Source organism: Neopsephotus bourkii, unplaced genomic scaffold, assembly GCF_033783945.1.
Source record: "Neopsephotus bourkii isolate Nb327-2 ecotype Australia unplaced genomic scaffold, CSIRO-AGI_Nbou_v1 NB_1638, whole genome shotgun sequence".
NCBI lineage: Eukaryota > Metazoa > Chordata > Aves > Psittaciformes > Psittacidae > Neopsephotus > Neopsephotus bourkii.
In genome coordinates, this window is record NW_026902113.1 from 5,212,804 (window position 1) to 5,237,079 (window position 24,276).

The 24,276-nt window shown below is 43.6% G+C and overlaps 2 protein-coding genes and 1 long non-coding RNA gene across 3 annotated transcripts in view; 2 read left to right on the forward strand and 1 right to left on the reverse strand.

Annotated features, from left to right (window-relative positions):
• Positions 1–2,214: 2,214 nt before the first annotated feature.
• On the forward strand, positions 2,215–12,664 carry RAB39A (RAB39A, member RAS oncogene family). The gene is made up of 2 exons (XM_061374385.1): positions 2,215–2,537; positions 11,494–12,664. The coding sequence occupies exons 1-2, from the start codon at positions 2,215–2,217 to the stop codon at positions 11,918–11,920; spliced, it is 750 nt and encodes a 249-aa protein (XP_061230369.1). The 3' UTR covers positions 11,921–12,664.
• A 2,817-nt stretch (positions 12,665–15,481) lies between these two features.
• LOC133223628 (uncharacterized) lies at positions 15,482–22,545 on the reverse strand. The gene is made up of 3 exons (XR_009728643.1): positions 22,422–22,545; positions 21,643–21,764; positions 15,482–15,674 (listed from the first exon to the last, which is right to left on the reverse strand). It is a non-coding gene; the product is annotated as an uncharacterized LOC133223628 (long non-coding RNA).
• A 309-nt stretch (positions 22,546–22,854) lies between these two features.
• CUL5 (cullin 5) overlaps positions 22,855–24,276 on the forward strand; it is a 32,432-nt gene continuing 31,010 nt past the window's right edge. Inside the window, exon 1 of the mRNA XM_061374455.1 lies at positions 22,855–23,174. Within this exon, the coding sequence (XP_061230439.1) occupies positions 23,151–23,174 (24 nt within the window). The 5' untranslated portion in view covers positions 22,855–23,150. The remainder of the gene's footprint in view (positions 23,175–24,276) is intronic.

Genomic DNA, 24,276 nt, shown 5'->3' on the forward strand with positions numbered 1-24,276 from the left:
GTTTCAAACATGCAAATACTTCCTGTATCTAAGTGCTACTTTTGTCAGAACACTTAGAAGAGATCCTAGGAATTACCTGTAATCATCTCTCATGTAAAGCTGCAAGATCTGCGCTTATTTTACCTTTCTGAAGGTTCATTTATCTGAGTTAAGGTTGTTGTTACTCAAAGGAGCAACTAGTCAAGACAAAGCTATGTTCAAGTTATTTTTTACAAGAATGGGTGAAAGTAGGGGGGAGAAATGAGCAGGGTTCAGGAGGAAGCACACTCAGAGACACACACAGACACACAATCATGAAGTCCTGGGAACTGACTGGCCAGCTCAAAAGGTCCCTGTGGAGTCCAGATTCCTGGAGCAGGCAGCATCCTTCAGCTTCAGCTCAGTGTGCACAAGATAAATCTCTCTGGCAGCTCCTGGCTGTGCCTTTTACACATTCTGGGCTGCCAGGCTATTCCTCTGCTGGAAGCCTCTAGGGTCACCTGAGCAAGTCTGTCAGGGCCAGCCACATGTGCATATCACAGCCAGACTCATTCTGGGGCTGGAGGACATGGTCTCCTGACTGGTGCATGCAAACCCCTCTTCTCACTCCACCCTGCATTTGGTCAGGTGAAGGCCAAGGTGCCCTTAGTCTCTCTCATCCATACTGCAAGGTCTAACCGAACTTAGAGGGCAAAACTGACCATGTAACACATTGAAGTAACAACAAAACCAGACTCAGGCAATAAGAATACTCATCATAACAAACTGCTTCTCACAGTTACAAAACAAATGTGGATTCAGGTATGCCCCTAAGCAGCCACAGGCAGTTATGATTTTAGTTGCATCTGTGCCTGACTTTAACAGAGGGAAACAGCAGGCTGTGTGATAAAAAATGTCACGCATCTTCTCTCCCTGTCCTTTCCAGTGTCAAAGTGCCCATTCATATGAGTGTCCACTTGCTGATGACCTGCTAGCAACAACCTACTTCCCAGCTCATCCCAACCTACTCTGCTGGGTTCTCAGGCTCTCTGCCCCCGTGGGGCTCCCTCACCACAGCCCAATCTGCAGAAGCAGCTGCTGCAGTTCTGTTTACCAGAAGTCCTGGGATTTCTGCTTATTTGGCTCTAATGCATTTACCAGCCATCTGAGGGCTGTTAGTGATTGTTATCCCATGTGGTTCTCAGACTTCAAAAGAAATCTGAGGAATCTATTGCTCAGCAGATTTGTCATAACATGATACTTGGCTAAAGCTCCCAGGAGGGGCAAAGACATTTCTCCAGCAAGCATCTCTACTGACAGAATTGTTCTATTGCCATAGATAAAGGTACTTTCACAGAGGCCTGATACATTCACTTTGTTCCACTGGGAAATGAAAAGTGTGTGTCCCTGTCATTTCCAGTATTATGCCTTTTCTCAAGCCACTTTGCATGGTTCTGTCTGGGAGTATCTAGATCACTAACACTTTTCCCTTTCGCCACTTGCCCAGCCCAACTTTACCGTTTGGCACGTTCCTCTGCTTGTTGGTCTATCTGTTTTCCAGCTCGAACTCCAGCAGGCAGCCTCTCCCCATATCCCGGCCCCCGGCAGCTGCCTTTCACCTCCTTGCCCCTTTGTCTCCAGCCGATCTGATTCCTCCACTCCTTCACCAGTACTTCCTTTGGCCTCCCACTTTTCTTCGCAGATCTCACTCTTTAACAGCCCGGTTCTTTCTCACCCGATTTTCCATCTCGGCCTGATCCGCCACTCCCCCAGCACCCCCGTTCTCCTGGACCATCCCTACACTTGTTGCCCGCGGGAGGAGCTGTTCTGCTGGGTGAGCTGGACCCTGGGCACGGGCGGCAGCCGCAGGGCAGCGTCCCCGCCGCAGCTCCCTTCCGCAGAGCCCGCCGCGATGCGGGGCCGAGCTAACCTCGCTGTCCGCCGCCGCGCCGCGGGAGAGGGCCGGGCTGGCCGCGCCACCGCAGAGCGGGAGTGAGGGGCGGGCAGACCGCGCACTCCGCGGCTGGAGCGCCGGGGGCAGCCGGGTCCGGTGGCGGGAGCGGGGCAGCGCGGTGCTGAAGGGACAGCGCCCGCGGGCACCGCCCGTCCCGCCCCGCCCGGGCCGCCAGTGGGAGCCCCAGGAGCGGGGCGGGGGGACCCGGCCTCCGCCCGCCAGCCACCGCCCTGCCCGGCGCGGCCGGCCCCGCGGCCCCGTCCTGCACCCGCGGGAGCAGCTCCCCTGCGCCCGCTGCGCCGATGCCGGGCGTTGGGGCGGTCGGAGCGCGGTGCAGGCACCGGCCGCGCAGGAGCCCCAGGAAGAGCCCCAAGGTGGAGCCGGGCCAGGCCGGGGCCGCCATGGACGCGGCGATTTGGATCTACCAGTTCCGGCTGATCGTGCTGGGCGACTCCACCGTGGGCAAGTCCTGCCTTTTGCACCGCTTTACCGAGGGCCGCTTCCCGGGGCCGCTGCACTCCGACCCCACCGTGGGGGTGGACTTCTTCTCCCGGCTGGTGGAGATCGAGCCCGGCAAGAGGGTCAAGCTTCAGCTCTGGGACACAGCGGGGCAGGAGCGGTTCAGGTACAGGAGCCAGGATTTCCCCCCTCCCTCCCCCCCCATCCTCTACCGTCGCCCCCCAAACCTGCTGGACCCCAGGCACACCCCGTCCGCAGCCTGGCCCGTATCCTCGTCGTCCGGCACACCTCCTGTTCCCAGGACTTCGCCTTGTCCCCGGCACATCTCAGTACATCCACCTGGCTGCTGTGCCCCAACAAGCCCTGCACCACCCCACTGCCATCCAGCCTCACTGCCTGATGGTGCCCCCTCACCCCCAGCCAGGAGCTTCCTCCTTCCCTACCCTTTCCCTTCACACCCACCAGGGAACAGCTACCCTTCCCCTCCCAGCTCACACGAGGGGGTAACAAGTGGCCTTGTCCTGTTTCTCCTTCCCTCCCCCATCTCTGCCCTGAAGCCCTGGACCTAGGGTAGCAATCCCTTCTCCACATTTTCTTCCCTCTTTGCAGCAGGAGGCCCCTGCTTCACTCTGCATTTCTTACTTTGTCATCACCTCCGAACTTGGCCTTCCCTGCAGTATTTCCCTCTGCCATTAACTCTTCCTCCCATGTGATCTGGAGAGAGCAGGTCACCTCCCTGTTCTTACCCCTTCCAGCACAGCCTCCGTGGCCTGGAAACCACTGCCCAGCCAGCTACAGACCATTGTTAGTGCCTTATCTGCCTTCTGCACCTGCTCTGCACTGATGGTTGCCAGAAGCCTTCACTAACACCTCTGTCATAGTATAGCTAAACTACCTCAAATGCTGCACTGAGTATTAAATCCTCTCCTTTCTCCTCACTGTCTCAAACAAACCCTTTTCCTGCTCTCCAAAGAGTCGTGGTCATTCCCCAACATGCAAACTGGTACTACCACTCCCCCACTCTTGTGGCTCTGCTCTGTCTGTGGTGCTTGTCACCTGAGGCAAGTTGTGTGTGGATTTCATTTTGGGCTTGTGGTTCTGTAGATATGAGCTCAGGTGGAAGGCTAATGCGTGGTACCTGACCCACACACTGTCTGGGTGCTAGCAGGAGGGCTGAAACAGGTCTTCTCACTGGCCAGAACTGGTTCTTTCGTGTTCCCTGTGTTCAGTTGCAACAGTTGTTGAACAACTGTTCTCACACTCAGCTGAGGAGGTGGGATTTGGGATTTCACTGTTTTACCAGGGCACTCCAACCTTTTTGTTTTCCAATAACAAGCATTGCAGTGAAACAACAAAAAACTTCCCTGAGCTGGCATGAGTCACAACTTTGTAAGTCTTTTTGTATGAATGCTTTTGCAGACAGGCCTCTGAAGGGTTAGCAAAGTAATGAACGGTGATAATACCAAGCTCTTAGCATTTTTCACCCTCCTTGTGCTTTCCAGCAATGTAAGTAAAATAGTTACAAACAAGTAACTAAGAACATGTGACCTCTTTAGTTTGAATTTGCTGACAAATAGTCGGGGTGGCCAATGACAAGGCACTTGATCGAAAGGAGTTCAAATGTAGAGTTTTGCATACAATTAAAATCAAATGATAGCCATCCTTTAACCTGGGGATGCTCAGGGGATGTGCAGTGATGAGTCATGCAGTCAGTTGCTTTTAAATTTACCATTAGTAAATGGTAAATCATCTGTGTTTTTTTCTAATACCCAGACCCTGCAAACTGAAAGAAGTAGTTTTAAACAATTGTGTTTGTGTTTCTGCCTAGAGTTTCTTGTCAGTTGCTGTATCAAATATCAGCATTTATTGTGTAGTCTGTTTTACACTTAGTCCAGTAAATTATAAAAATTATACTAAGTTACACACCGCAGGTTAAAATATTGCACATTCTCCTCTCTGTTAATGGAGAAAACTACAGATCACCAGCAAAGATGATCTTGGGGAAGAGCTAATTATTCCAAGAAGTAATCTAATTTTGTGGAACACCAGGCATACTGCAGTTCTGTTCCCTGTTCTGCTCTGCTACTTGCAGTGGGACTTCATAGGAGTTAAAAACTGGCTTTAAACCTGCCTGTGGAGTTCCTTGCATCCAGAACAAGCTACTGGCTGCATAATAACTCCCTTCGTTTGATTCCAGGCATTAGTGACATTCCCTGGGGACAATTAAGGTGTGACACACCTGCCATCATGCTCTTGAAAGAGTGCACTTATTTCCTTGGAGAAATTGTTTTGGAAAAATTCTTACATGTGTGTAGTTCATTGCTGGTGCTGTAGTTGAACTTAGTTTGGTCTTAGAAATCATCTTTAACACATACTGTTTACGTTACTTCTCAAACAAGGTCATTCTCACCACTTCCACAAGAAGGATGAGTAAGCTGCAAATGCTGGTGCAGAACAGTTTGTTTATTGTGAGCCCAGACAGGGCAGTTAATGACTGTATTTACTTTGGTATGGGTAGACATCACTAAGCAGCATCTCCCATTGGGCGAGGTGCCATATGGACACCAACAACATAATCAACAACTTAATCAAACACCTTTCTAGAATAAGAACCTGCAGATTTGCTTAGTGCAGACTTAGGTCAGCAATGCAGGCTAAGGTAAATGAGGGGGATACCCTATGTTTCTTTCTGTCTTGTGGTTAGCTGTCATTGAGAGCAATCTACTGCTTTGGCTGTGTTCCACATTTTCTACTTTGCTGTGATTTATTTGTTTGTTTATTTTCCTGTATTTAAATTCAACAATATATTTAAATTATAAAACTCTCCAAAGGCTATGAAGTGCTTGGTAGTGATGCTAAGACTGAGAGCTCATTTCAAGAACACAGGGAAAAAATATTGTGGGGATGCCTCAATTATATTAACTAATAGTAGACTGTGATATTGGGTATGTTCCGTTCTAAAACATGGCTTGAAAGTAAAACACTGTCCTTATTCTTTTGGAGTAAGCAACATGTATTATCAAAATTGTTACCATTATGATGTAGTCTTTAGTCATAGTACAAAAATAAGTCTTCAAAATTAGATAAAGCTTTTAGTGAAAGTTTGATTCATCTGGTAAAGATCAGCAAGGTCATATCAAGAAAGAAACACTGTGACTGGTTTAAAGTCACCCTCAAGCCACAGGCTGATGTGATTAGTACACCTTCATTTTCAGAAACAGTTGTTCAGTGGCCATCACTAAGGCTTTTCTTGAGAGTATTCATTAGGGTCTTACATCTTGAACCTGACATTAAGCTAAAAGGATGACTTCTGTCCTAGACAGTATTTTCCCCTTCCATAATGGTAGTTTAGGCAGAATTAATTAGTGGAACCAACACGTACTCTGCATGGAAAGCCATAATTTACAAAAGAATTTAAGATCTGCATTTAACAAATATTCCCAATTAAAGGTAGAGACTTCAAAGCTGTCCTTTGGAAGAACGTTCTAAGTATCATTACTGCACATCATAAAGTACAACTTCTTAAGGACCAGTCTCACCTCCAGCAATTTCAAATATAGAACCATCTGGAGGAACCTCACAGCATTCAATATCAAAGTGTTGTTGTACCCTCTTAATACTTGGTGCGGTCTTACCTTTTTAGCATGTTGTCATAGGGAAAATATGATTTTTTCCAACCCTTTATCTGTATTTACCTTTCATTTATTACAAGTGCCAAGCATTATATGAAATGAGCAAAAATGTTATTTATACAAGTATCCTTGCTGAAAATAAAAACTTAAGATGGTCTTAAGGATGCTGGGACAGTCCATACTTAACAATATCTCAGGTAAGGAGATTTGTAATCTCTATTTATGTGGAGTAGCAGAGAAGATAAGAATTACCTTTTCAATAATGCTTACGTCAGTGTTTGTGATTTTCAGTCAATGATGTATAATAGTTCACATATTTAGTGTGGACATGCTGGAGGCTGTAGCACACCCATCATCAGTTGCTCTCAGGACAGCTGAGAAGAGGAGCTGCACAGGCACTGTAGGCCTCTGTTTACAGTCACCTCTATTAAGTAGGAGGATTGTTTCCCTTCATTTAGTGTAGCAATGGGAAGTAGGCAAACTCCCTCCTGAAATACAGTGTGCACCTTAAACAAAGGCCCAGGCAGATACACTGGTTTGGGCACTTCCATTAGCTATAGTTCAGGGTCTTCTGTGAAAGAGTGGCTGAGAGAGGAGGCAGCAAGAAAGTACTGGGCACAAAGGAATAGAAGAAAACCAAAAGTTTAGGCAGAGGTGTGAATAAAGACAGGTGCAGGGATGGATTTCATAGCTCAGTCCCCCTTTCATTCCAGGTCATGGACAGGTTTGCCAGGTTCTAAATCTGAACAAAGTTCTGCTTCTCACTTCCAGCCAGCACCTCCTCTGAACAGTTTCTTGGAAGGAGATGGCAGGCTTCATTGCTGTCTCCCCAGTTTTAGAAGAAAGGCTGCTCTCTGACCATTACTTCTTCACCCCAATCCCACCCTTTCCCTAACTTAATGTTTTCCCTCTTTAAAGGAAGTACTTCTCTCTTCCTCCTTCCCCACAGAAAATAAATCATGCTGCTGCAAGTAACACATTCCCTTCCATAACGCTAGCCTAACAACAGTAATGACCTGAATCAAAGGTTACAGAAGAAGCCATTGTTTCACAGGAATTTAGGATCTGCATGGGGATGATTTATAAGTGGAAATTTAAATATCCTTTATGAATATGTTGGACTACATCAAACCTGACCCGTCACCAGTTCCTCATCCTGACTTGAAAACCTTGCAGGACCCTAGGATTGTTTTCCTTCTGTTCAAAAAGGGACAACAGTAAAGGAATTAAATGCTTAATTTTACTTTTAGAGTCCGATCTTGCAACACTTCCAAAGTGTGTATGAAAATGCAAGTAGATTCCCTGCTTGTGAAAGAACACAAGAAAGGCCAATCAGATTTTGTGTATGGTCCATGCTTGGATATCTTGTCTATGACAGGATGTTTGAATTTGTTATCTTCTACTTTCACTTGAGGGACTTCTGGAAATTGATGCATTTTGTCTATTTGCTAGAGTTCAGCCAGTCTCTTGTTCAGGAATTGTTCAGTCTTCCATGGAATAGTGATAAACTCTCTATTCATAACATCTTTCCTCAGGAGAACTATAAGTTTACCAGCTGTTGCATGATGAGCCTTTTACAGCTAGTTAGCCTTTATCTCCCGTTGGCCACCATGCACTCTTATCATCAAGCTTTGCAGTGAAGACATATGCCTGTAAAGTCTATAAAGCTTTACGTCTTCTGAGCAAAACCCCTCAAGCAACCTCTTGTACCATGGGCTCCATGAACACTGACTTGTGCCTTGTGAAGTAGCGTACAAGGAATCTGTGTATAGATTAGAAAGATAGGTACCTCCACTGTGCTAAGAGAAAGTTCTGCATTTTGTGAGGAGCTTGAACCCATCTGAGCGTGCTGACATGCTCTTGGGAAGCCCTCTCAGGCAGAACCCTTCCAGGCACTCACCTGGAGCAGTGGTTTGTTTTCAGCTGAGCTAAGAGGGAAGGCAGGGCTGTCCCTGGTGAGCAGCTCGCAGCCTGCACAGGGCACAGTGCTCAGGTCCCAGCGGAACTTGTTCAGGCACTGAGGTTAGATATGCAACTGAGTGGGGCAAAACTTTAGGTGTTGGTGTTACAGTTATGCCTTGTGGAAGACACTTAAAAGCCCTATAATCTTTAGCAACCACCACATTCACAGGCCCAGATGTTTTTCCCAGTTGATGGGCAAAATTTTCTGCTTCAAAATTTTGTCTTATTTGTCAGGAATATGTTCTTTTAAAAATATATTTTATTATTTTTTAGCAATAAAACTGTTGACATATTTTTCAATCATATTTTAATAAATATCATCCACAGGGATCTGGACAGGCTGGATCGATGGGCTGTGGCCAATGGTATAAGGTTCAGCAAGGCAGAGTGCCAGGTTGTGCATTTGGTTCACAACATCCCCATGCAATGCTACAGGCTTGGGGAAGAGTGGCTAGAAAGCTGCTTGGTGGGAAAGCACCTGGAGGTGTTAGTGAACAGCAGCTGCACATGAGCCAGCTTGTTCCCAAGTGAAAACCAACAGCATCCTGGCTTGTATCAGAAATAGTGTGTCCAGCAGGTCCAGGGCAGTGATCATCCCCCCCGTGCTCAGCACTGGTGAGGCCACACCTCGAATCCTGTTTTCAGTTCTGGGCCACTCAGGACAAGAGAGACATTGAGGTGCTGGAGCGGGACCAGAGAAAGGCAATGGAGCTGGTGAAGGGTCTGGAGAACAAGTCTGATGAGGAATGGCTGAGGGAACTGTGGTTATTTAGCCTGGAGAAGAGAAGACTCGGGAGACCTTATAGCTGCCTACAACTACCTGAAAAGAGGTTGTAGCAAGGTGGGTGTCAATCCCTTTTCCCAAATAACAAGTGATAATATGAGAGGAAATGGCCTCAAGTTGTGCCAGGAGAGGTTTAAATTGGATATTAGGGAAAAATTCTTCTCCAGAAGGGTTGTCAAGCATTGGAACAGGCTGCCCAGGGAAGTGGTTGAGTCAGAATCCCTGAAGATATTTAAAAGATGTGTAGGTGGTGCTTAAGGGACATGGTTTAGTGGTGGACTTGGCAGTGCTGGGTTAACAGCTGGATTTGATGATCTTAAAAGGTCTTTCCTAACCTAAATGATTCTATGATTCTTTTCTCATATTAGACAATCACATAACTGGTATCATAGGTATCGTAGGTTTCTTTAAAACTTGTATGTTTTGCTGGTTTTCTTTTCTTACTGTTTTCTAAGGCCTCTCTAGTTTATCAAGCTTCTTTTTTTGGTAATGAGAAAACTGGGTTCAAATTATACATGCCAAAACCACAGAAGGAAAAACTGCTGTCTCTTACATATATTCATCCAGTTTTTGTGATGTACAACCTGAAATTACAAATACTTTTTAATCATCTCTGTTACAGGCAATATAATGACTTAGATTGTAAGTTAGTGTAAATTAGCATATCTCTGCAGAAGTGAGTTACAGCAGGTGAGGCTACTGACTGCTGTGTATTAGCACCCAGCAACACACGGAGTGCTGTTTTTCAGTACTTCAGTTCATAGATACATGATATAACATTATTCTAGATAGATATGCTTGGTAAACGATGGACTGCATTTTCAATATTAACCTACTTTCTTCCCTGGATAATGCATTTCTTTGGCATAATTGTTTTCAGGATTATTTTTTTAATGCAAATCAGTTGTATTAGCTTCCACTTGTCCAAATTGAATCCCATTTTTGTCACCCACTTCCACTCTTTCTAGAACCACTTGAATTATTTTAATGTACTCAGTTATGTTTGCAGCTGCCCTACAGGAAAAAATGCTTAAGAAAACCCAAAGCAGATATTTATGGCAGCTTTATTTAATACTTCACAAAATGTGACACCCCTTATTTATGGTCTTAAATAATTTTTCAAAACCATGTGTCATTTTTCATATCCAGGCTACTTGGATTAATCTGAGGGTAAGATCCTGTTATCTTCACTTTCAGACTGTTCAGAGAAACACTCCATGGACTTTATTGCTGGGAATGTAAAAAACATCTTTCTAAACATTAGTACAAACAACCCCTCCTGTTATCTAAATAAAACCATTTCAAATGTTGTTTGCTGTGGCTAGATGAATTTATATATGCCAAGAAACCTAAGGCTTATCCAGCTGTCCACTTACCTATCTGTAATATGATGACTACTCCTAATTATATTTCTGTGTTGAAACTGTTATAAAACACTATATGAAGCATGATGAACTATAAATCAGAAGGAGCTACTGCCATGGAAAAGTATGTTACTGTGTACAATTCATCAAAAAAAAAATTTTGAGCCTGCATCTTCTTCATAATCATAAGATGAAATGCTAAATTGGCTAAATTAGAATTTCAAATAATGACTGTAATAGAGACTGTGCATATCATTTCCACTGGAGAATCATAGAATCATAGAATAGTTAGGGTTGGAAAGGACCTTAAGATCATCAAGTTCCAACCTCCCTGCCATGGGCAGGGACACCTCCCTCTAAACCATATCACCCAAGGCCTCGTCCAACCTGGTCTTGAATACTTATGGATACACTGGCTATCTGTGCTAGTAGTGAGTGCTTGTGTCCATTTGTTGGTAGGCTGTCACTTCCTTTAAAATGCCTCTTCTCACGGTAGAGTAATTTTTTAGTCCCTGTATCTCTCTCTATCTCCATTCTAAGAATCACTTTGTCTAGAGCATATTAAAAATCTTTTCAACTCTTCCAAAATTCCTTCCAGTGGATGCTCTGAAATACAGAGGGCTCAAAAGTAGAAAATACCTGTTGCCAGTCCTGGAATTCTCATGCCAAAAAAAGAGTAACTGCAGTTATAAAGGGCTCTTGGACCTCTGTGTGAGATTGATTCTAGAGGTAGAAGTGTTCCTTGCCAATGCTGTAAGTAGTTTGTATTTGCCCAGCTCTGTCCCTCTTGGATAGTTTTGTTTAGGGAATTTCCTTTCTGAGTCTGTTATTTGTTGATTTCTGCAAGCACAAAGAATTATGATCATCCTTACAAGCTTTTCTGTCTAAGAATTTTTCTGCAGGGAATGCAAAAGGATATGCTTGTACATTGGCAAGCTTAGGCTCCAGGTTTCTCATTATCTGCCTCCATATTTTGGTTTGAAATAACTGATTATAACAAAGCAAAGTACACATTTGTATAGAACTGAAGGACTCAGACTTCAACACCAACAAGTATTTGACAAATATATATTTTATTCTGTGAACATATGCCGCAGTTTGCTAATGCAGAGTACTTTGCAGAATAATTCAGCATTCAGAATTTGCACTAGAGGGGTTGGCTTCAAGAACATTTAGAAAGTGACTTTTGAATGTACAAACAAAATGAAAAAGGAACATTTTGTGTGTAGAAGGTAAATTAATAAAGTCAAAGTAGTTTTAAAAAAGCAAAGGTATTCATAAAACTTATAGTAGATAAAACCACATTGCCATTTGGAAAAGTGATCCATTTATGAATAAAGTGAAAATGTAAATCAATTTTCACTTTTTTTTTCTTCACAGATCGATAACACGCTCTTATTACCGCAATTCAGTGGGTGGCCTATTAGTGTTCGACATCACAAATCGACGATCTTTTGAGCACGTGAAAGACTGGCTGGAAGAAGCAAAAATGCATGTGCAGCCCTTTCAGATTGTGTTCCTGTTAGTAGGACATAAATGTGACTTAGTGTCACAGCGTGAGGTTACAAGAGAAGAAGCTGAAAAACTGTCATCTGACTGTGGTATGAAATATATAGAAACTTCAGCAAAAGATGCCACGAATGTTGAAGAATCCTTTACAATTCTTACACGAGACATCTACGAACTTGTAAAAAAAGGAGAAATCTCAATACAAGATGGATGGGAAGGTGTCAAGAGCGGCTTTGTTCCAAATGTTGTGCATTCATCAGAAGAAGCTGTAAAGCCCAGAAGACAGTGTATCTGCTGAATCTGTAGCATGCCAAGGAGCACGTCACGTGTTCAGAAAATGATGCTAACCTAAATAACAGAATAATAATTTTGAAACAATATTAGATCATGACATAGCTGAATCATAGAATGGTAATCTGTTTTTTTTTAATCCGTCTGACTAGATCATCATTTCATAAAACTTTAAGTGCTTGCTTTCTTTTCAGAGTATAATAACTTCGTGTGGTCTTCAGGAAAAGAAATTATATCTTACTAAAGGAAAAACTAATCCTACAGCAAGACACTGAGAAGTGCAATAATCATCATGACAGCATCCTTGCCTGGGCTTTGTATTTTGAATACTGTTTAAAATCAAAGCTTGCTAGGTGAGGATCAGAGGAGCTCATTACTTTTGTTCATCCTGCCTTAGTTTTGAACAAAAAAATACTGTACCTTATACTTTTTAAATGTGATTCTTTACTCAAGTGCAGGGTTGCTAATGACCATTGAAGTTTAGAATGCTGTAGAATTTCATAATAAAGGTAACTCTAAAGAAAGCAAACTGGAAGACTGCTCCAACAGCAAACACTTTTGATATGACTATGAATACGAGCCTTACTAAAGAAGAATGTTTCAGAAAAGATGACTTTTTGTATATGAAAATGGGGAATAGATGCAATGAAATTTGTTATGAAATATTTTCTCAATTGCCAATGAAACTAGATGTAACATTACATATGATCCAACTCTTGTGTGACTCATGCACAGAACAGATTTCCCAGCCACTGGACTGGACTCTCAGCTGGAGGTGGCCGGACTCTCAGCTGGGCAGTTATCACAGCCACACTGATGCCTAAGGGCTTATGTTAATTTACACAAACAAATTCCATATTAGCTTTAAAAAATAAATCTACTTCTAACAAGAAGTAAAAATAAGTCCAAAAGTGCTGCAACCAATGGGGACCCAGGCCTTAAATTTGACTAGAGCAAGGACTTGTTTATTCTCAGGCAGCAAATGTTAAACTGTTGTCTCAAAAATGAAGGTTTTAAAAACCAAAAGTGTTATGAATAGAGAGAAGAAAATTTCTAAGATTATGCTTGGCTACAGTGGGCAAAGTAGGAGCACCTCTATTGTGAGAAAGCAACATATAATAGCTTTTAATAACAATAATAGGAGAAATCTGTGATCATGTAGCATTTTATTGGGCGTGAGGTCATCTTCCTACTCCTCTGAATATAACAAACACTAGCTTTATGCAAACTATGCCCTATATGTTTAGCACTTAAATACCAAATAAGTCTATTTCTTTTATTGTAGTAGTGTAACAAGATGACTTGATCTCCAGAATTGGTAAACATCTACAGTTTATCTGGGCATACTCACAGCCACCAAACATCAAGCCAGTTATCTTCATACTAAGGTGTGTTACCATGTTACAATTCTCCATTTTCAATACCAGGCAACAAGTCTGTCTAATCTAACTTTTTCTTCTTTTTTTTTTTTCCCTACAAGCATGTAACTGGTTTTCCCTGAGGTTACTTTTAGGAACTTTTACAATATTTTTTGTAAGTATTCCATAGTTATTCCAGTTATTTTATTCATTTAGAACCACTAAAATTATTTATTTCAAAGGGAACTGAAAAGTTAATTACCTCTAGCCTGAGTCTCACTTGTACTGAGGCACAGTTAACACTGTCATAGAAGGATTCAAAGGCCTTAATATAAACAGGAGTCAGCCTTAATTCAGTTAATTCTAGTCTCATCATGTGACAAAGCAACAGCTGTGAGCCTGATTCTCTATTAAACTACATATATTAGTCATTTACACCAACTCAGTTTTGATTTGAGGGCATTTTAGGCCCTATTTACAATGTAAACGTGACTACAGATGCCAAAGGTAGTGCAGAATCAGGCTGTGTGCTGATTCCCCCTATGATGCTAGGCTGATGTTGCATATCTCAAGATCTTCTCTTAGTTGACAAGAGGACAAAATGGGTCAACAAATAAATTGGTGGCTGGGGAGTCAACAGCCCTAAAGTCTGCCACTGCTTCACTGTGTGTTTCTGAGCAAGGCATTTGTACTTTTTGTGCCTCACCTTTTTCTGAATCTCAAAAATAGAGATTATCATTCTTCCCCAAATTCGCAAAGACTGCTAAAACCTAATCTGACTGTATGATCTTCAGTCTGGACTCTTTTCTCTGTGTGCAACCTGTTGTAGAGTGTTTAGCATCCTGGGATGTGGATATTAATTTCCTCTGCCACACCAAAAAAAAAAAAAAATCAAAAATATTAAAACAGCTTTGTAAGTATCAGGTATTGCTATTACTGTGAACCTGCATTTCATTACACATTTCAGTACTTTCAGGTTAAAATATTTTATCTTAAACTTTTCTTCCTGAATACTATGGAACCAATGAGCTTTTCATTTTGTATGAAAACAAAATCTGGTGTGTTGAGTGGGAAGGGACTGGGAGAAGAGGGGAATGGAGGGGAGGTACACACAGAGAAATAAACAGTCACCAGAACAGGGCCTTAATCATCTCTGCTGTCAATGTTGTACCTACAGTGTCACATTTATTACACTGGAAACAGAGCTTTTAACCAGATTCAACTGTGTAAGGAACTGGTATTGTCAATGCAACTAGAAGACAAGTTCGTTGTACATATAGTTGTCTTATTTGTAATTCATAAAAATGTAGATTAACATGTATATTCAAACATTGTCTGTCTTCATGATATATTAAACCATTACTGTACCTTTTCAGTACACACTTGCAGTTAATAGAAATATCTGATAGATGGTTTGATAAAATATATCATTTTGTTCTCAGATACTTTGCAGTACAATATATAAGTAACAGCTCAAATAGGCTGTAGAATGGATTATATTTCAGTGCATGTATATTCTTTTTTAACTCAATGAAGGGCAAATACTGATACCAGAATGAAATTTCCAGAAAACACAGAAGTTAGAGAAACCTCTTCAGGCAGTCGAATCAATAAGTAGAAATTATTTATTAAGAAAACACCACAGCTTTGCAAATTAAAGTTTGGTAAATCCCAGTTAGAAAAAGGAAAAGCCTGTTGAAATAGTAAACAGTTTGTATTTGGATTCATAGGCCTGACAAATGGATATTAAGTACTGGTTTGGACTCCTAAAATGTTTATTTTTAGTTTGATAAGAATAAATATCTTCCTCTACTCATTTAAATATTTACACATTAAGATAATATTTGCACATGAAGAAAGTCTGGCTTGCTTATAATTGCATCTGTCCTGTACAAGAAGCAGAACCAAGATAAAAACTTGAGGAGCCTATCACAGAATCATAGAATGGTTTGGGTTGGAAGGGACCTTAAAGATCAGCTAATTCCAACCCTGTGCTATGGGCAGGGACACCTTCCATTAGACTGGGTGGACCATATGTTCGTACTATTCATTTCTACCTTTAGTATGGCATAGATTTACGCGTCAAGCTGGTGACTGTCCTGTGCTCACAGAAAATAATCCAGGTTTGACTGATCATGCAGGTACACTGCAACTGCTCTCTTCTGAGATCCCTTCTGCCACAGCCAGGGTGTTAGTACCCAAGTTGCCTATCTTAAAGCAAAGATAGGTGATGCATGATGCTCACAGGTAGTTCAGTCTCAGTGTGCCTTATAGAATACATGCTTCATTTCGTCTTTTGACATCATTAACATCCATCTGTAGATCAAAGCACATGCCATCAGCTCCTCCAAGCCTTGCCTTTCACCTGAGCTGGCACAGCAATCTGAGCAGCCTTTATTCAGCCTAGGAGAGAAAGAAGGAAGGCTGAGGGTTTATTCTGTACATGAGCATGGAACCATACCACAAACATGCTGGATTGTATAAGAAATCATTAAATACCACCACACAGTTGTCATTAGCGAACATTTACATTGCTCATTTCTCAGAGTCCAAAGACAATCTTCTTAAAAAAATGAATGAAATGAAAATTCTAAAAGAGGAATCTGTAAAACATAGATCTGTCTAAGAGCCCTGATGGGTAGGAGTGCAAACAAAATAAACAGATATGAAAGAAAAAAAGAAGGAATAAACTCCAAGTATTTGCATAATGATCCTTCACTCTAGGCCTTAGCTGTGGAATGATCCTTTGCTGTAGCACACAACTGTATGCAGTAGTACCTATAATGCCTGAGTTTCTTAAGGATAATAATGGTATCATTGAATGTGCTTAAAATTAGAACAATTCAATAAAAAAATCATCTGCCTGATCCTCTGAGGGAAAAAATTAAAAAAAAAAAGAAAAAAAGACTGAATCATATGTACTTGCTTTCCAGGTCATTGCTAGTAGTAATTCTGTGTCTGGGTTTAGTGTTACATATCATGAGCCTCTCCTCTGAAAAACAACCACTACATATGTAGTCATTTTACTCTGCACTATTTTCTTCCCTACGAAGTGAATACAGCTATGGAAAAGCTGAATTTTACTTTTGAGTACAGCAGGATTGTTTATTGCTTTTCATTGCACGTGCAAAGCCAATGAAAGTAATGTGATTAAGGATGTGCCAGTTGAGCATAATATAAAGACTATGGAGTTGTACAGGTTCTTGAAGACAATTTGCCTTGCGTAATACTTCATTAGTGGGAGTGTAGCCTATGTGTGAAGAAAACTAAGTTGGTTCTGCAAACCCAAAAAGTCTTTGCTAAGCAGCACTTCTAACATGGAAGAGCCAGCTCTGAAGACACAGGACTCCATAGAGCAATTGTTTTTCTTCATGGAGTTGCTGCTTCCATAAGCAACCAGTAGACCAGCAAACACAGCTAAAATGAATCCAGGAAAAGAACTTGATAGCACAAATCCTCCAAAATATAATATATGCTCTGTGGGCTTTTTGCCCCTGGGGAAACAGGAACAGTTGTTTGGAAGCAAACACCACCACAGCACTTGCATGACATCTCTTCCCATGACTGCCCTTCGCTCACAGAGGCCAGCAGGAATGGGGAGCAGCAAGCTCTTTATGTAAGGGTAGGTAAATCTTCTTTTAAACTCAAACTGAGGAATCTAAAATCCCAGTCCCAATCTGCTAGAATGGATTTGATATTTCATTCACTCATTTCTCTGAGAAAGTCACGTTTTATGCTGGGCCTGAGCTACACAGGTATGGACAGTCCGTATGTAACCTGCTGAGAGACTACTCCATGGCAGCAATGCTGTAAACCAGCTGACATCAACTTTCAGCAGCCTCCCAGGCAACTCAAACTAAGAATAATCCTGACTGCCTTCACAGGCTGCTAAAGGCCTAATTGCACCTAAAGAGCTTCTACAGAAACGTAGAAGTAACAAAAAGAAATTCTGTGTAGTATGAATGAAATCAATGCTTAGGTAAACAAGATGAAGTTTCAGCTATAGTCCAATTGCTGTGATGCCTTATTGCTGTGGCTTCAAATCCGCCTATGTGCAAACTGATTTTTCCTGCTCCATGAAAATTGTGGAGGGACAAACTGAGCCTCCAGTAGCAATAAACTCAGTCACCAGGGAAATGAATGAAAAAGATAAGGACAAAAAGGAAGACACAGATGATTTCTTCCATCCCTACCCAGCCCCAGGGGAGCCATGAGACCAACCATTGCCAGAGGCCTTAAGACCCTACAGAAATTTCCATCATTGTTATGGGACCTGTGGGATGAAGGAAAGCACCAAGGACCTGGAGTCAGCACAGCTTCTCAGGCTATTGACTCCCCAACTTCAGCAGCTTCCCAAGGGCTGGTTGATTCAGTGGGACAGCTGCAGAAGATGAAGTTTGCTGTACCTGAAGTTTTGCTGGCACTAAATCTACACTGCAGGCTTCCTCCCCTTTCACCTTCTCCCCTGTGTGGCAGGAAGGGACTGCCAGAATTCATATTTGGCACCAAGGTCTGACAGTGAGCAAGGCGATAGTTTAAAATGTTAGTGGTAGTTGCTAAGTATTAAGGTACTAAAACTGAAAAGAGGAATTCTGGAAAATATTTCAGTCATAATCCTAGTAATAAAAACCTTGCAGGGCTGGCACTGCTCTGCAGCACTTTGGAGAATCGTATGTTTTGGTTTTCAAAGCTGAGCAAACACTCAAGCTATTTAGTCATAACTTATATTAATTGGCTATTTTTAAGTAATTACTGATTATTATTCAGGGGGGAAAGCCTCCTCTGTGCAGATCATTTTTCTCATTTCCCTGGCATACACCCAGTGTTACATGCATTAAAAGAGCAAGCTATGCCAGGACATAAGTTTAGAAGATGTAAGTCTCAATTCCGGTCAGTCAGACTATTGACATCCACAGTAACACTGTTCATTTTCTTGGGATTTTCCTCTGCCCAGTTCTCTGTGGAAAAGAGAGTCTGACTCTCAGAGAAACTTTTAAAACAAACAAGAGATAAGACTTACTGCACATGTGAACAAGTGTCAGAAAAGCAGAACACTCATTTTTCATGTTGTAGACTCTTTCACTCTACCATGCTTTGCAGACCAGCTATAGCTTCATGAGTACACAGAGTGAATGGAACAGTAAATTTCTAGCTGTCAAAAAAAGGCTAGAACAGGAAAAATTAGATCAGATGTAATTCGTCGCAGCAGTTCTCTGCAGCTCTGTGCCTGGGCATGGAACAATGGACACATTTTGCCTAATGCATGCCATGTGCTTCTCCGTGTCCCAGGAGGAATTTGGTCTCAGCAAAAACTCTCCTGCAAGTTCTGCCTGCAAACTGTTGCCCTGCACCACCCCTCAGTGGAATTCAGGGCAAAAAGTGCAGTTTTCCAGCTAGGAAACTGTGAGGGAATAGGACTGTTCTCTAAAAATACATCAGAGAATAATAAACACTGGGGAGAGAGAAGTTCTTTAAGCTAAAGGACAATGTTGGCGTAAGAACAAACAGGTCATCCTCAGATGCACAGGATAGGCGGATCTGGTGATGCTAAGATACCAAAACTTTAAACAACTTTAAGTGAAGTTACTGTAATTTTCACTCCCATACAGAGGCAATGTCTCCAGAATGCGATTGTGACTTGAAGTGAGGGTGACATGAAGCCCAGACAGTAAACACCAGAAATTTAGATGTTTGCTTTCTTGTTGAAACAGAAATAAACACAAAAGTTTTGTGTGCAAAGTTTGGTCACTGACAGTGCTTCTTTCTTTAACTACAGGTAGATGTCTGTGTGTCCTCACCCTTTTAAATTGGTTGTCTTTAATGAGTCATGGCATGGTTTGTGCATGCGATCATCATGACTGCCCAGGGCAGTAAATAAAAGAGACTTTAGTGTTGGTAACCCTATTGAGTATATCTAGTTTGATTGGAGAGCAGTCTGAAACTGACTAATCAACTATCACATGATTTTTCCATCATGGACAAAGTGAAGATTAGAATAAACTAAACACATCTTATTTGCACCAGGTGTTTCATTTGCATTAAGAAGATAGCAGCACATATTTCTGTCTGAGGCAACTCATTCAAAGCCAACAGATTTGCGCCCTGAATCAGTTCACTCCAAGACAACCAGGATATTATGCATGGCATTAATTTCACTGATCATCCAATTCTGAATGAGCTGTCTCTTGCAAATCACTTTGAACCCACAGACAGCTCTGGGATTAAATGTACACTCTGCCTTTTAAAATCCATGCAAAGGATATAAAATGTGGGCCAATGTAGTACCATATAATATATGTAATATGCTATACATAACATATATATCTTCATTACCATCACAATTTGGTAATAATCCATTTGCAATAGAATCAAAGCAAATAAAACAAGATTATGTAACACTGTGTACTGTCAAAGCACCCTGAAGCGGTGCTAAAATATTACAAAACCTTGAGGCTCATGGATGTCTTCCCAGAAAACTAATGCACAGATCTTCAGCAAATATTAGAGTCATGCAAAGCCATGTAAAATGCACATTACTTTTAATGTCAGTAAAAAGTACCACTGTTTCCTTGTCTCACTGCTTCTCAGGTGCTCAAGTACCTTATTCCTTGGCTAGCACTACTCACAGATGCTGCACAAGAGCATATTTGGGCAGGATGTAAAAACTCACATACTCAGTACTTCCATTGGTGACACTTCCAGGCCGACTGCACAAATGTTACAGCAGTGCTACTGGGTGCTTAAGGATACTTAGATAAGACCATGAAAGGTGCTCAGGTACTGCTGCGTCCTGTGTATTCTTACATTTGGTAGGTTTGTGTGGAAAGTGCAAGTATAGGTAAATCCATCATTTCTAAACAGCACTTTAAAACATGGCCCAACTTCTTTGAGTTTAAATGCTGGCTAAGCAAAATCTGCAATTATAACGTTCTGATAATGTGTGTTGTGCTTTCGCACTCTCAGCTTTGCATTAAAGGGAACTGAGATGAAGTTCTCTACAGTTAGTTTACTTTCTGGATGAATGATGTCTATTTCTCAAAAGAAGTTTTAAAAAAATCACTGAATTGTGGCATTAACAGCAAGCATATATCAAAAAATGAGTGGATGCAGAAGAATTGAAAAGAACAAAAGGTCTCAAATAATTTGAAATAATCACATTTTTAAAGGGTTTAGGAAAAGAAGGATAAATCAGTTCATAGTGTAGTGGCTTCCAGAAATGACTGCCTCTGTATCATAGTCTATCAAATGTTCACCTGTATCTCAGTTTCTCTAGTAGTTACATACCTGTAACATAACAAGCAGGCTGTGGAGTGGCCAGTGCACAAATACACAATGCACGTTTTCTAACCCTGGTGGAGGCCTTGTAGCTTTAGCACTATTGTCAAATACATACACAATGGACAGTACCTAATGCAATTAGATCCATACTGCATAATTATGTGGTATACATACAACTGTATAACTGCATGCATATTTGCAATTAATAGAAGCATAGAAGTATAGAATGGTTTGGGTTGGAGAGAACTTTATGATCCTCTAGTTCCACCTTCACACTAGACCATGTCACCCAAGGTTCTGCCCAACCTGGCCTTGAACACTGCCAGGGATGGAGCATTTACCACTTCTTTGGGCAGCCTCACCAGTGCCTCACCACCCTTACAGTAAAGAGCTTCTTCCTTATATCTAACCTGAACTTCCCCTATTTAAGTTTTAATTCATTACACCCTGTCCTATCACTACAGTCCCTAATGAAGAGTCCCTCCCCAGCATCCTTATAGGCCCCCTTCAGATACAGGAAGGCTGCTATGAGGTCTCCATGCAGCCTTCTCCAGGCTGAACAGCCCCAACTTTCTCAGCCTGTCTTCATACAGTAGCTGCTCCAGCCCCGTGATCATCCTCGTGGCCTCCTCTGGACTTGCTCCAACAGTTCCACATCCTTTTTATGTTGAGGACACCAGAACTGCACACAATACTCCAAGTGAGGTCTCGCGAGGGCAGAGTAGAGGGGCAGGATCACCTCCTTCAACCTGCTGGTCACGCTGGTTTTTTTTTTTATTATATACTTAAACATAGCATAGAGCACACAATATATAATAACAGCAAAGAAAATTATGAACTAATTTAAGCATTCAGAAGCTGGAAATTTTGTCAACACAGGAAATTATTCAGTACCTCCTTTTTACTGTTCAATTAAGGAAAGTTTTTAATATGGCTAACCTAATTAATTAATACAGCTGCAGACCATATTTAGTCAGCATTATCAAAACTTCTATAGTGTACAGATTACTTTATTGTTTTATTACAGCTTTTCTAACACCTCAGGATCCCTATCCCCTATAACGTGAATTGATCTTCAGACCATGTCCCTCACCGACTACCTAGAAGAGATGTGGGAGCACTGTCATCCCCAGCGGCAGGCAGTAGGGCTGTCCACCCAGGTGACATGCAACAGGGCAGGTAAATTGGATGGCATCACCTTGCAGGTTTCCTAACCTGTAAGAAAAAGCTCCTTGGAATGCTTTCCAAGACATATTTTAGATGGAGGCTAAACATTTTAATAGAAAATTCTTTTTTTCCCTATATAAATCCTGAAAGTTTCCAAATCCCTCCTAAAAAGTACCTAAACCCAAACTTTTCTTACTAAATTGAAAACTTGTGTGAACTGGCAGGAAAAGTGATGTCTTAGCTGGAGATTTGGGTGTAGGGAAAAGACTTGGTGTCACAAAACACAGATCTGTGCCAGTGAGTGTTTGGTGCTTTCTGCTGGAAGCACTCCCAACAGCCAGGCAGATGGAGCAGGTGTGGCATCAGCCGCAGCCTCACAGCAATGGGATCGGTGAGCTGGGGTGGGGGCCATGCTTGCCAGCCTCTGGCAGCGAAGAGATTTATTTCGCTGCTTACAAACAACATTATTCGGCCACACTGAATTTCATAGAATCATAGAATGGTCTGGGTTGGAAGAGACCTTAAACTTCATCCAGGTCCAACCCCTGCCACGGGCAGGGACATCTTCCACTAGACCAGGTTGCTCCATGCCCCGTCCAACCTGGCCTTGAAGACTGCCAAGGATGGGGCAGCCACAGCTTCTCTGGGCACCTGTGCCAGTGTCTCAACACCCTCACAGGAAAGAATTTCTTCCTTGTATCTAACCTAAATCTCCCCTCTTTCCGTTTAAAGCCATTCCCCCTGTCCTGTCACTGCATCCCCCTGTGAAACCTGGACCTCTGCTCACGTCTCCCAACTTCCCGTGTGTTTGCCGGCAGGAGGCACTGGGATCAGATGGCGCCGTTGGCGGGGGGATGTCTCTGAGGGGGGCAGAGCCGCCCCGCACGGTCGCCGCCCGCTGTCTCCCAAGGGCACTGCCCGGCGCCCTCCGCAGCTGCGGGGCTCCGCACCAGGGCGCGTCCCCGCGGGGCCCTGAGGGCAAAGGCCCCCTTGCGGCTGGCCGAGCTCGGCAGCGCAGGGCGGGCCGTGACGGCGGCGGGCCGCCAGGGGGCGCTGCAGCCAGAGCCCTCAGCGCGAGCGGCCGCTCTTGGCGGCGGGGCTGGCTGTGCGGCGCCGCATCATGTGGGCCGGCCCCTTCCATGGAGTCGCGGTTGCTGCCGAGCGCCTCCTGCGCGGACTCCGCCATGAGGCTCTGAGGGGCGGCTGCGTGCGGAGCAACGAGCCGGTCCTGCTGCCGAGCGCCCTGAGCCTGTCACCGGCCTCCTTCTCGGGCAGGGGAGCCCAACGCTGCGGCCGCTGCTACTGCCGCCGCCGCGGGTCTGGCCGGGCGGGCGGGCGGCCCGGGGCCATGTAAAGCGGCAGCGGCCGGGGGCAGCCCAGCCGAGCTCGGGGAGAGGAGCCGCCGCCGGCCGGGGAGGCCCCGCGGGGGGGATCATGGCGACGTCTAATCTCTTAAAGGTGAGAGCGGGGCCTGGCCGATCCCTTCCTGAGGAGGGGGGCGGGCTGCCAGGTCTGCCCCACCGCCGGCTGGGCCCGGCGTGTGGCTGAGGCGGCCGGGCTGGGCAGACCATAGGAGGGGGACAGGCCGCGGGCGCCGCTCCCCGAAGTTGCCGCTCCCGGGAGCGGGAGCCGCGGCCCTCCCTCAGGTGAACGGCCTCGGCCCCGCGCTCAGTGCGGGACCGCCGGCCTCGGCTCGGTCCGGTCCGGTCCGGCCGGTGGGCTCTTGGCTGCCGGCACCCCGCACCCCACCCCTGCGCTCTCCTCCCAATCACGCGTCGTTGGGAAACAGCGTTGCGTCGTGCAGTTAGACAGGGTACGGAGTCGTCCCTTTGTTTATTTAAAAGACCTGGGTGTACGGAAAATGAGTTTTAAGTTTAACAAAGAGTTGAAAAATGTCTTCGCCGCTGGCAGGTGGTGGTGTTTGGAGTGTCACCGTATTCCATCGGTTATGTTAACTACTGTTTTTTCTCCAAAGGAGAACTCCTGGAGGCCTTTCGCTTATGTTAAGCAGCTTTGCTCTTATAGTCAGACGTTTTGAAGCACTTTCCCCACTGTCGGTGCCATATCAGTCACCTCCAGTAGGTTTGAACAGGAGTTTTCAGCAGGACAGTCCAGCACTGGAGCTCAGGACTGCCTGTCCTGGTATTTGTGGCATGTGTGTGGAGAGGACTGTATGTGGCCTTTGAGGCCATGCCGGCATATGGAAGACAGGCCTACTCTAAACAACTGTTAACTAGTGCATGCAGAAAGTGTTTCTAGAACATCAGGTTAAGGTGAAGAGCCTTGGGAAGGCTACCTGCTTCCCTTTATCAGTTAGCAATTTAAAATATGTGCGAACATAGACCTATCATGTGGTCACCACTATGTTTTGTAGTTAAATGTGTGTCCGAAGGAGTGCTGCTTACATTTTAGCAGTCTGACCTATATTGAATGTACAGCTTTGGCCTGAAACTGCTGGTTGTGTTACTCAGAGATACTCAGTGTGAAGAAATGAGAAATAATTGATAACCTTCTTTCTTCCTGGTATCCAAAAAAAAGGGGTTAGTATTAGTAAGATATT

Coding starts and splice junctions, on each gene's coding strand:
- RAB39A (XM_061374385.1), top strand. CDS start 2,215: ATGCCGGGCGTTGGGGCGGTCGGAGCGCGGTGCAGGCACCGGCCGCGC. Junction 2,538..11,493: donor GCGGGGCAGGAGCGGTTCAG/GTACAGGAGCCA, acceptor TTTTCTTCACAG/ATCGATAACACGCTCTTATT.